The 13,521-nt window shown below is 35.5% G+C and overlaps 1 protein-coding gene across 2 annotated transcripts in view; it reads right to left on the bottom strand.

Moving 5' to 3' along the window:
• Nucleotides 1-1,262: 1,262 nt before the first annotated feature.
• Nucleotides 1,263-13,521, bottom strand: part of LOC139973569 (regulator of G-protein signaling 22-like) — a 29,100-nt gene continuing 16,841 nt past the window's right edge. For both annotated transcript variants that reach the window (XM_071980351.1, XM_071980352.1), the window contains 8 exons: nucleotides 13,167-13,345; nucleotides 12,206-12,433; nucleotides 10,596-10,757; nucleotides 9,591-9,773; nucleotides 8,917-9,069; nucleotides 8,380-8,587; nucleotides 6,766-6,846; nucleotides 1,263-6,077 (listed from right to left, as the gene is read on the bottom strand). In XM_071980351.1, the coding sequence (XP_071836452.1) occupies nucleotides 5,782-6,077; nucleotides 6,766-6,846; nucleotides 8,380-8,587; nucleotides 8,917-9,069; nucleotides 9,591-9,773; nucleotides 10,596-10,757; nucleotides 12,206-12,433; nucleotides 13,167-13,345 (1,490 nt within the window). In that variant the 3' untranslated portion in view covers nucleotides 1,263-5,781. The remainder of the gene's footprint in view (nucleotides 6,078-6,765; nucleotides 6,847-8,379; nucleotides 8,588-8,916; nucleotides 9,070-9,590; nucleotides 9,774-10,595; nucleotides 10,758-12,205; nucleotides 12,434-13,166; nucleotides 13,346-13,521) is intronic.

Below are 13,521 nucleotides of genomic sequence, written 5' to 3'. Positions count from 1 at the left end.
CAAAGTTTATTGTAATGGATGAAAGACCTCTGGTTTATTTCTCTTAATTGTCAATGGTTGACTGTTAAATCTGAAGGAAACATCGTAAGCCTTCATTTCAAATATGCTGAAGTTCTAAATCCTCCCCGACAATTTCTGTTGTGGCATGAATCTTTCAGACTGGGCTAGAGTTGGATCCAGGAATTAAGAATGAGGGGTCTATCTGTATAAGGGATCTTGGGGTCCCTCATGCAAAACAAAATTGAACCTTTACACTGAGGCATATTTAGATTATTAGTGCTAATACATTTTCATGCATTGAATCCAAGACTGTGCTGGGAAGAGTCTAAATCTTTCCCAATTGAATGCCAAAACTCCATGGACTGGTGATGATAGAGGGGGGGGGGGGGGGAGGGGCCCCTTTGCCCACACCATTTAAACAAGTATTTGACCTCTGCTGGCTCTGCAATTAATATGAAATATATATATACATAGGATAAGTTGATATTGAACAGTCAAATCCTGTTAACTTCACTTAAACTTCAGCTAAGCTTGACATCTTGAGATTATAACACATATCAAGAGGAGTATTGTGAAAACCATATTTCTGAAACTGCAGGTAGGATCAGTGGGTGGGTAGGATCAGTGGGGTTGTAGGATCAGTTGATGCGTGGAGTGGGTAGGATCAGTGTGGGTGGGGTCAGTTGGTGGGTAGAATCAGATGGTGGTTGGGTTCAGTTGGTTGGGTTCAGTTGGTGGGCGGGGTCAGTTGATGGGTAGAATCAGATGGTGGTGGGATCAGTTTGTGGGTAGAATTAATAGGTGGTTGGGATCAGTTGGTGGGTGGGGTCAGTTGATGGGTAGGATTAGTTGGTGGGTGGGGTCAGTTGATGGGTAGGATCAGTTGGTGGGTGGGGTCAGTTGATGGGTAGGATCAGTTGGTGGGTGGGGTCAGTTGATGGGTAGCATTTGCTGGATGGGGTCAGTTGAAGGGTAGCATCAGTTGGTGGGTGGAGTCAGTTGATGGGTAGCATCAGTTGGTGGGTGGGGTCAGTTGATGGGTAGCATCAGTTGGTGGATAGGGTCAGTTGGTGGGTATGGTCAGTTGATGGGTAGATAAAGTCAGTGGGTTGGAAATGAATCCTGTGGTGATAATACATTTCTGCAGCAGGTTGTAATAAGAGGATTTATTGTGATACTTCTTGGAATTAGCTAGGCCTGGTTTATACTCTGAATGCCAGGAAAAGGAAAGAAAAGTAAACAAAAATGTGAACAAAGATTGATTAATGGGACAATGTATGTGACTCTATTTATATTACCTTCATGACAGAAAAGGATTTCCTTAAAATTGAGAGAAAAACACTTCTTATCACAAAATAATTGTTCAGTAGATGGGACTAACTGGAACAGTTTACAGATAAGTTGTCAAATTGTTCTGGAAGGAACACTAGCATAATGTGTAAATTACTCCACTGATGATTAACATAATTCATAAAATTCTGTTTTCATTTCATCTGCACTGTCCTAACATGCAGCAGAAAGGTGATCACACTAACTATTTAAATCATAACACCTTGTTTACTGCACTACCCACACAGGGGATGTTTTCCTAATTGGGAGGGGGGCGAGAGTGGAATTCAACCCTCAGAAGACACTTCTTGCAAACTAGGACTTTCAGCAATTAGAAAGAATGGTCCTAATACAGGAAAGATATTATAACAATTAAATTTGAGTATTTATAGGTCTCTTTTTGTGAAATTTAAACTAGCTCATATTTCTTTTGCTATAAAGATGATGGGGATAAAAGTAGAAGGGGGGTGGGGGTGAGCTTTAGCTTGTCACTTGGACAACTATGACCCAACATCACTACAGTACCGCCATTCCTAATGTTTTAATATTTACCACAATCACAAGTTCACAACATTAGGTGGGAGCTTTACAGCTGTACCAGTTACTGCACATAGCGCGTGTGATTCTGTTTGGTTTAAGTTGCGCAACTTCTATTAAACTAAAGTAAGTAATCAATCATACAACAGTTACTGCCTTTTACTTTAAATAAGCTGAGAAATAAAACAGGAAAAAGATATTAGGCTACATTTCCTTAGATTACTTAAAAATTGAATAAATCATAGAATATAAAACACAGAAACACTGCAAGTTCCGTTGTCATTCTAGCACACATCAAACTGGACGGAATGGCACTGAATAAGGCAAGGTGCATATTAAAATAAAAAGGAACAACTTTGGTGAATTTACGAGGCAACATATAAGGCAGAAAACATACATTTATAAACAAATAAAAACAGATCAAACGTGCATCTACATATTATTACATCTTTGGTAACAATCCTCTTATTAACCAAATTAATTACTATTTCAAACAATTCCATAATGACCACAAACTTCTCAAGACTGAATTTTTTATTTACAATTCAACTATAAATTGTATTAATTTTTCAATAAATAAACAAGCTTTATATGGCAAAAGATATATTAAAGATAACACAATGGATCTTAAATACAAACAGATCTTAATTTATGGAGAATGCTTTGATCCATAACAGCAGATACCAGACTTAATTGCTGTACAGTAAGGATACAATCAAAGAGAAAATATTACCAATAAAAGCAGGGTTCCAGGCCAATGTGCATTAAGAGACATTTTGCTGATTTGTGCAAACTATTCATGCAATTTTCTTTCCCCATTCTGTTCTTCATAACATGTTGGCATTTTAGTTCCTTGTTTATTGTTTACATATGATGGCTAACAGCAGGCTTTTCTGTGTAACTTACAACTAGGCTAAAGTTGAGAGAAATGCATTTAAAATAATTTGTATAGCTAAGAATTTCTTCCATTAAAGTTTTTTTCTATTGCTGAGGTATAAAACGGAAGAACAATTATTTAAATATGGAATTATAGGTTCAGTATTCTTGATGTTAGAAGTACAAAAGTAAGCACCATCTTGTTTCAAACTTTTACCTGATATGCTTATAGTTTGAAAACTTGATATCAAAGTTTTGAGGATTGATTTTGCTAATGAGATATATGATGGGAAAGGAACTTTTTTCCTTACAGACACCGTACAAGCAGACAAGTTCTAATTGGCAGATAACTAATTAATACATTTGAGGACACAATTAGTAAAGTGAATGAAGCAGACAAAATGAAAAATTTAATTGAGAATTATTTTTCATTATGAAAACTAGTTGACTCAACCCATGACTGGTTAATACAGCACTGTAATGAATGTTCCTCTTTAAGAACAAGCTACATTCAGGCCACATACTGGCTAAATACCAGCAGACTTTGCTATTTCTCTTCAAGAACGAGCTACATTCAGGCCATCTACTGGCTAAATACCAGTAGACTTTGCTATTTCTCTTCAAGAACGAGCTACATTCAGGCCATCTACTGTCTAAATACCAGCAGACTTTGCTATTTCTCTTCGAGATTGAGCTACATTCAGGCTATCTACTGGCTGAATACCAGTAGACCTTTCTATTTCTCTTCAAGAACGAGCTACATTCAGGCCATCTACTGTCTAAATACCAGTAGACTTTGCTATTTCTCTTCGAGATTGAGCTACATTCAGGCTATCTACTGGCTAAATACCAGTAGACTTTGCTATTTCTCTTCAAGAACGAGCTACATTCAGGCTATCTACTGGCTAAATTCCAGTGGACTTTTCTATTTTTCTTCAAGAACGAGCTGCATTCAGGCCATCTACTGTCTAAATACCAGTAGACTTTGCTATTTCTCTTCGAGATTGAGCTACATTCAGGCTATCTACTGGCTGAATACCAGTAGACCATTCTATTTCTCTTCAAGAACGAGCTACATTCAGGCCATCTAGTGTCTAAATACCAGTAGACTTTGCTATTTCTCTTCAAGAACGAGCTACATTCAGGCTATCTACTGGCTAAATTCCAGTGGACTTTTCTATTTTTCTTCAAGAACGAGCTGCATTCAGGCCATCTACTGTCTAAATACCAGTAGACTTTGCTATTTATCTTCGAGATTGAGCTACATTCAGACTATCTACTGGGTAAATACCAGTAGACCTTTCTATTTCTCTTCGAGAACGAACTACACTCAGGCCATCTGCTGAATACCAGTAGACTTTTCTATTTTTCTTCAAGAACAAGCTACATTCAGGCTATCTACTGGCTAAATACCAGTAGACTTTGCTATTTGCGATTTCATTTTTTCTGCAGTAGACATTAATAACATGAATAAAAGATAAGTTAGGTAACAATTGTTAGTAAAAGAATTGCATGATTTCCATCCTTAAAATAAGCCCTGTTTTACTGCATATTTATCCGAAAATATTATTGGGCAGCTCCCAGAGGCCTGACAGTGTACAGTAACTGACAGCTCGGTTAAAGTATCAAAGGTAAAACACCTTTATCATCCTATACAAGAACTGATTTACCCTGATCAATGTTTGGCATTTCAGTCTCATTATTAAACCATTTACCATAACAGTGTAGGTTTATAACACAGGTCGAATGGTGAATAATTCCCCTTCTGTTAAACTTAATCTGAATATTTGCATACCATTTTATACTACTAACAAGCACAACTGAGAAACACTGTGTAGGTTATGTGTAATTTTTTATGAATATTATAACTAATAACCAGATGAAGCTAGTATGGAGCATTGTCTTCTGTACAAGAGACAAACATGCTAAGCATATATCATAAACAGACTAAATGATCTTTACTTGGTTATTGCAGTAATTCAGGTACAATCATTGTCTATTCGAAATATAAAAATACCCTCTGCACAAAAAGCAGAGAAAATGATTATTTTGAATGGCAGAAAAATATAACTTTTGGTTTCTAGAAGTCCATTGTGAGAATAAAATAAAAATGTTTGTACTTCATGATCATATCAAAATAACTGCTCTGTTAACAAGGCTAGATATGACAACACTAAAAAATTACATCAAAGTACAAAAATAGGATATCATAGCTAGATGAAACACTAACATGTGATATCATCATATCAAAGCTATAAGTAAAATATGATATAAAAGTGAGGTATAAAACATTAAAAGAAGATATCATATTTGGGTATAAAATAGATATATGATATCAAAGCTAGGTACAAAACACTAACTGATGATGTCACAGTGAAATAAACACTAAAATATGAGACATAAAACACAAAAATAGGATATACAAGAGTGGTCAAAACTAGTTAACATATGATATCAAAGCTAGGTATAAACTACTGACAAGTGATCGCTAGGCTAGGTACAAAATGCTACTTGATATCACAGCTTTGAATAAAACCCTAACATATGATATCAAAGCTAGGTATAATATACTTACAAGTGATAGCTAGGCTAGGTACGAAATGCTACATGATATCAGAGCTTTGAATAATAACCCTAACATAAGATACCAAAGCTCCATAACTCTAAATAGCCTCTGAACATATACCCTGATTGTAAAAAAAATATCAAACTTCATAAAAATGATCAACCTCCAGTTTGACCTGGATGGAGACACAACTGAATATTTTATTATTTTCATCCAAATTTTATTATTTTATTATTTTTTTCCACGATCAACAAAGCAAAATTTATTTGCTAAATCAAAGTTGTAAAAAAAATTGAAAACTTGTTTTTAAAGCTTGCATGTCCTATGAAGTATTAGCAGGACTAACGCTGACATACATGTTGAATTAAAATTTCTTGATTAAAATTGAAAAGTGCTTTTTTCTTTACAACTATCCAATGAAAGACAGTGGAATAGGTTTTAGACATCAAATAAAGCAGAAGCACAAATTCATGTTACCTCCTCTTTGAAGTTGATGGTCGGGAGACATTCCTAACACCACCATTCTGTCCTCTCTGTTTACTGTTGGCAGCTGAGCTCACTCGACCTGTTCCCTTCTTAGAACCTCTCCCAATCCCTGATCCATTTTGTTGATCTGTCGGGCCACTCACCTTCTCCTTTCCTGGCTCAATCAGCGTCACTCTCTTCTTGGTTTTGGGAGGATGAGGATCAACTCCTTCGGATGTTTGACTGACGGAGACGATATCTTCTTCTGTCTTGAAGGAGACGTTGCCTTTAGCTTTAATCTTACCTATAATATCAAAGACATAAAGCATGTCTAAAACTATGAGCAAAGATAACAAGCAAAAAAAAGCTGTTGTCGCCACCCGACGCCCCTGACCTCATACGTACATGTGCAGCTTAAGCTTATCACTGGCTGAAATCATTAATCCAAAATATCTAGACTTTACATTTGGTAATTTTGCTGACACTACTACCCCAGTAACCCCACCCAGCCTTGTCATAGCTCCTTCCACACATTATCAAGTTTCTAATTCTTCTTTAATTTTAACAATTTTATTCAATATGCCTCACTTCAGTCCACACTATTACATCAGTTTAGTGTGTCTAGTTTTGTCCACACTATTACATCCATGTATTGTGTCTAGTTTAGTCCATGCTATTACATCTATGTGGTTTTTCTCAGTTTTATCCACATTACAATATCCATGTAGTGTGTCTAGTTTTGTCCACACTTTCACATCCTTACAGTTTTTATTTTAGTTTTGTGAACGCTATTAACTCCATTTATATGATTGCCTTCACTTTTCCAAACTACCATGATGTCTATGTATAATTTATTCTTTCCCACACCTTCCCATTATGTCTATGTATAATTTATATTTCCCACGCCTTCCCATGATGTCTATGTATCATTTATTTTTTCCTATTCCTTCCCATCCATGATTAAGTTGTTTTAATCTGTTTCTAATCCTCACCATTTACATCCTTCCTGTCTTGTCCCTGTTCCTTTTCGATGACTGAATCCTCTTCTTTCTCATCCATTAGATTGGTAATAGCTAAAACAGATAAGACATGCTGTCATTGAAACAAATCTCAAATCATAATCTAATCAGTCTGTCATTGAAACAAATCTCAAATCATCATCTACCAGCCTGTCATTGAAACAAATCTAAATCATCATCTAACCAGTCTGTCATTGAAACAAATCTCAAATCATCATCTAACCAGTCTGTCATTGAAACAAATCTCAAATCATCATCTAACCAGTCTGTCATTGAAACAAATCTAAATCATCATCTAACCAGTCTGTCATTGAAACAAATCTCAAATCATCATCTAACCAGTCTGTCATTGAAACAAATCTAAATCATCATCTAACCAGTCTGTCATTGAAACAAATCTAAGTCATCATCTAACCAGTCTGTCATTGAAACAAATCTCAAATCATCATCTAAGCAGTCTGTCATTGATACAAATCTCAAATCATCATCTAACCAGTCTGTCATTGATACAAATCTCAAATTATCATCTAACCAGTCTGTCATTGAAACAAATCTAAATCATCATCTAACCAGTCTGTCATTGAAACAAATCTAAATCATCATCTAACCAGTCTGTCATTGAAACAAATCTAAATCATCATCTAACCAGTCTGTCATTGAAACAAATCTCAAATCATCATCTAACCAGTCTGTCATTGATACAAATCTCAAATCATCATCTAACCAGTCTGTCATTGATACAAATCTCAAATTATCATCTAACCAGTCTGTCATTGAAACAAATCTAAATCATCATCTAACCAGTCTGTCATTGAAACAAATCTCAAGTCATCATCTAACCAGTCTGTCATTGAAACAAATCTCAAATCATCATCTAACCAGTCTGTCATTGAAACAAATCTCAAATCATCATCTAACCAGTCTGTCATTGAAACAAATCTAAATCATCATCTAACCAGTCTGTCATTGAAACAAATCTAAATCATCATCTAACCAGTCTGTCATTGAAACAAATCTCAAATCATCATCTAACCAGTCTGTCATTGATACAAATCTCAAATCATCATCTAACCAGTCTGTCATTGATACAAATCTCAAATCATCATCTAAACAGTCTGTCATTGAAACAAATCTAAATCATCATCTAACCAGTCTGTCATTGAAACAAATCTAAATCATCATCTAACCAGCCTGTCATTGAAACAAATCTCAAATCATCATCTAACCAGTCTGTCATTGATACAAATCTCAAATCATCATCTAACCAGTCTGTCATTGATACAAATCTCAAATCATCATCTAACCAGTATGTTATTGAAACAAATCTCAAATCATCATCTACACCATGCATTCATAAACAAGAAACAAACATACAGAAAAATCAGGAAGGATAAGAGAGAAAAAGATAAAAACATTCAACACTGTTAGTTAGTTAGCGAGTTAGCTAGAATTCATCAGAATGCAACTATTTGCTGCAAATATTAAGTTTTCTATCCAGATAAATGATTTAATTATTGACAAGGAAACATTCCAGCAATTTTGTTCATGTGGAATCAATAACAGCTGATGGCCGATAGTAGTACTCACATGACATGATACTGGAGGCTCTGTCATCTCCATTCAGCAGCTGCTGTTCTCTTTCCAAGCCGTTAACGTATTCCGAATATTTCCACTGGACCTTTTCTTCGTCTTCCTCTTCTTCTAAGAAATCTACAAATAAACCTGATATTCGGGACATCCTCCTGGAGCTGATGCTCATACGATCATCCTCCATCCTGACAGATGCTTTCAGCTCCTGAAAATAGAAACAAATTACTTTATCATGTTATAATAGTCATAATGTAAGGAACTAACAGAGTTAAGGCACAGATGGTGGACATACTGGGGTATGCAGGTTAATATGCCTGAAATATAGACAAATAGGACCAACATTATCCATCAGCTCAGTAGCCAACAGAGCTGGGCCAGGGTAAAGACTGCCATTAATAGATTCATCTCTCGTTTTTATTGTCGTTGAAGGAATCAATTGACTAAAATATTCCTTTCTTGACATTGTGGAGTGACCATTATGTCACATTTCCTTTCTTTAATTAATAATAAAAATGAATAAATTTTAATTAATACCTTTTCTTCATCAAGTCTCCTCTGTTCAGCCTCTTTCTTCTTCTGCCTCCTCTTCTTCCTCTCCAAATCCTCTAAAACTTTATCTTCAGCAATTGTATTTCTGTATTTCAGGAATTCATTCCAGTGAGAGAACAAGACTCTGAACACAGTCAACTGAAAGAAAGAATAATCATAATAATAATAATAATAATAATAATAATAATTAAAATAATAATCAACATTTATATAGCTCTTTGAGTAAGGTGTATCTCAAAGTGCTTTACAAAGAATGCAGAAAAACTATTACTAATAAAAGTACTTAGCAAAGAGAAAGGTTTTGAGATGAAAATTGAAAGTTTGAAAATGATTACGTGCAAGAAGAGACTGTGGTAAGGTATTCCACAGACTTGGCGCGCAAACATGGAACGCCCTATCACCGTAGAACTTAGTATTTCTGATAGGTTGGTGGAGACAATATCCATTTGAGGGGAGGGAACACAAACACCATTTACATTATATCGTGCTTCCTTGAAAAGAATATCTGAATACCATCAATATAACGACTATAAACAACAAGACAGGGATCTGAATCTACTGGAGGTATTGACTAGTGGGCTTACTTAAGACTGGTCATGATGAATATATAGAGGGGGTGTGGGGGGGTAGGGGAGGGGCAGGAGGAGGAGGCGACTTACTTGAGAATCTCTAAAGACGTAAGGCCCCATCTCCTTAGGTCGCTTATCAAGTATTTTATCAGCTTGTTCTGGGGTGATGTCGATATGTAGAGAGGGCTGGATCTCTGAATCAATGAAACATCGGATGATAGCTGTGATCTTCTGGTGGATCAGAGACTCCTCTGTGTGACTATGGTACATTTCCTGAAAACGAGGAATTAATGAGCAAATTTTATACTTCATTCAAGCTACTGTTACTTGATTTTGGGTAGTTAATCTTTTCCAGGGCCCTGTTGAGATATGCATCTGACATAAAGCAGTGAAAGAGCAAAAAACACAAGAGCGCATAAAACTGATTCAAAAACACTAAGAAAATATCTCAAGAATATAAACTGAAGTTAAATACAACAATGACTTAAAATAATATATAATTATTAATGATAATTAAATCAGCAATTGGACAAATATGCCACCTAAAATTATGACAATGTGAAAATAAACAAAAAAGCCATTCAGGTATACACATTATGAGGATGGTATATTGTAGGCCAGGTCTCTGTCAGATACAGCAAGCAGGGAGGTCTACTGATGGCCCAAATGTCAAACTTGGGCCCTAGCTGGAAGAAAGGGTTCGTTGGGAAGGGTTTCCCTCCCCATTTGGCAAAATCTTATTTAATTGAAATTTCTCATAATAAAGGTTTATTAGATTATTCTTATACCATTTTAATAATGAGTAACTTAATGAGAAATGGCAGGTGGAAAGCCGTGTGCAGATCCAACAGTTAGCATCTAAAGAAGTTCCTGCTATAGAAACGATCTTCGGGCCATTTAACTGTCATTTATTTATAGGGGCAAGGAAACTAAGAAAGAAAGAGAGGGCAGTAGTTTATTTTAATACTGGCTTGAATTACTTAAGGATACGGAAAACAACAGATGGGATTCATAAGGAAGGTTGGAGCAAACTATTATTGCTTTTTGTCTCTTTATCATAATACCACTTTAACAGGAGAACACAGGTGTACAAACCTTAAATTTCTGAACCTCCAACCAGAAAAGAACGTTGTTTTCTAGGTTCTCACCCTTGACGGAAACAAACTTTCGAAATTGTTGGCAAGTGAAAGGATTCTGTAAGGCTTGCCTGAAGGATATGATCTCTTTGGATGAAGATACCCATCGACTCTCTAATATCTGCGAGAAAGAGGAAATAAACACATCTTCACTGACACATTAGGGGTAAGAGATTAGTTCTATTAAGTATCTTCTGACCTTGGGTATAACAACACCTAGCCACTGTGTGAAAGCAAAATTAAACTCATCTTCACTCACACATTAGGGGTAAAAGACTAGTTCTATTAAGTATCTTCTGACCCTGGGTATAACAACACCCAGCCGCTGTGTGAAAGAGGAATTAAACTCATCTTCACTCACATTAGAGAGAGGTAAGAGATATTGTGTAGCATATTCTGGTCTAACATGTTACACTCAACAGCAGAAAGATTTGAAGATATTTTTGTGCACTCAAGATTTAACTCTATTAAACTTTGGAGAACTACAGTATCGTCTCAGCCTGGGGGGAACAACTAGCGAATCTCTTACAACTGTGCAAAAGAGCAGCTAAGACCATTCCACCGATGTATTAAGGTTAAGATGGTGTTGCATATTTTATATAAGTGTAGCATCTTGCACTTAGATACAAGACAGGGACTTCCAAATTTATTCTCTCAAATTAGTTTTGTTCCAGATTTGTAGAACTATCATCTATGCGTTTGATGGTACGGAGGATCATTCAAAGCCAAAAACTGTCATACTCAGTGAATTTTAAGCCACTGCTTCTGTTTGCAACAAACATAACATTGCGAGACAAAATTCAGTAAACAATACATTGTTAGTTAAGCTAATATTTTCATAAATGGATGTTTTAAAGTTTCAAAACCTCCGGAATCTTTCAAGAGTATGTAGCAAATCTTAAACCGAGCCTAATTGGCATATCAGATTCTGGGTGGTGGAGTTCTTGCAATTTAATGATAAGAATGCTGTGTTTCTTTGAACTTTTCACAATTTTATTTATTCAATGTTTCTCGCATATTAAATTCTGTCATGTAACATACAATGTGTCAACATATTCATTACACTTCATCGCAAAAATAGCAGAGAAATACATTAGGTACCTGAATGCTACCATAAGAAGCAAAATACTGCTTTGATCAGACAAGTGCAATTTAAAATTCTGATTCTTAATAAATTTACAGACATTTATTGTTTACTTTAATTATAACGATCACTTCCTTCATGACAAGCATTCTTTAATTTCACAGTGACATCTCTCCATCTCCAACCTTTCAGAAGCTGGCAGGTTTTTCGAAATTCCCTCTTGCAGCCTTCCCCTTTAACAAACTATCACGGTTCTACTACTTATTTGAAATACTTTTAAATTAAATATCCTTCTAAGAAAACAGAGATATTTATAAAAAAAAAATTAAATACTTCCCCAAGTTTGGCTACAAAAAAATCACAGTATTTATATCACAAGATATTTAACCTTCTGTGACTTGATTTTGATAAAATTATCGATGAACTGACCTACAAATAGCTGTCTAGCTGTGACTTAAGTTTGAGAGATTTATTTATAAACTGACCTTGTAAATAGCTTGTGATCTCTTCCTTCGATTAAAGAGTAGATCATCCATTAAATCACTCAGCTTCATGTTTGGACTCTGTCGGCTCTGAAATCCTTCCGTACAGATGAAGATTGGCAGCCATTTTCTTTCTAGTCTTTCTCTGACATGTTTCTGTACCTCTAGTAAGATTGGGGTCGGAGTTCTCTCCAGGAGTAACTTACCCCACCCTCCTCCTGCCATCATAGCCTACAAGAAAAGATATGAAAGCTCATTTCTAAATTGATTGCTGATGTACGTCCCAATGACATCTGCATGATAATGTTCCCGAGGGAAAAAATCACACATTTTGAACAAATGACTCAAGTTTGGGGGGGGGGGGAAATAAATCAAATTGCAGACATTTAATTGGGAAAAATGTGGGAAATGTTCAGAACGTAGTTTCCATTGATAAGGATTTTTTGCTATTTATATGTTAATTGTATTAATTAGCATATAATGTTTATTCATTTAATATAAAAGCCAAGCATGCTACCTTCCAAAGCAGACGAAGAATATAATTTACGTGATACAGTTCTCTTTGTGTTTGTCTGTTAATTGAGGTACTTTGAAGTGGTTAGGTTTGTTCCTGGGGACCGACACTACAGGGAAGTTCTGTACTTTACATCATTTGTTAAACCATTGTTCAGCCACAGCAATATTTTTCCTCATTCTAATTTTGATTTACAATATTTTTTTAAATATCTGAATATATATATCTGAATATCTGAAATTCAAGTAAAACTGTTCACAAACAATTTAAAAATAGAAAATTATGCTGAAACCTTTCTTATCAAAGGGGAACTATTTGGAATAATTGACTTTTTGCAAATAAACAACTTTCCAGAAAATATGATTCTCATTGCAAAGAAAAAACAGGAAAGGGGGGGGGGACAATACGTGCAGGCAAATATTGGGATGCAAACAAAAATGCAATTTTTACCTCATTTTGTTGTTTTCTTGTTGCTGGAGATTTCGATCCAAAATAGTACTTTTTATTCAGGTACTTTGTCTTGATGTCCTTGGCCTTCCCATCTCTCTTAACAGATTCTAGGTGAGGAGTCCGGCGGAAAGACTCGATGTCCAGCCAACAGAGTAGGTCCATCAGGGCATAATTGTCATCTGGCAAAATAGAAATGTTCATTAATAAAACGCATATTCATAGATATCTTTCATATTCATTCATAAAATAATGACACTACATGATTGAATAGACAACAAAACGAAAGCAATGACAACTGCAGTCCGATAACATGGAAGGCCGTTTGTGCAGGGTATTCAACAGTCACATGGAAATG

The sequence above is a fragment of the Apostichopus japonicus genome, chromosome 9 (genome assembly GCF_037975245.1).
Source record: "Apostichopus japonicus isolate 1M-3 chromosome 9, ASM3797524v1, whole genome shotgun sequence".
NCBI classification, from domain to species: Eukaryota; Metazoa; Echinodermata; class Holothuroidea; order Aspidochirotida; family Stichopodidae; genus Apostichopus; species Apostichopus japonicus.
Note: the sequence above shows the minus strand (reverse complement) of the source record. Positions and strands in the feature narration are given on the sequence as shown.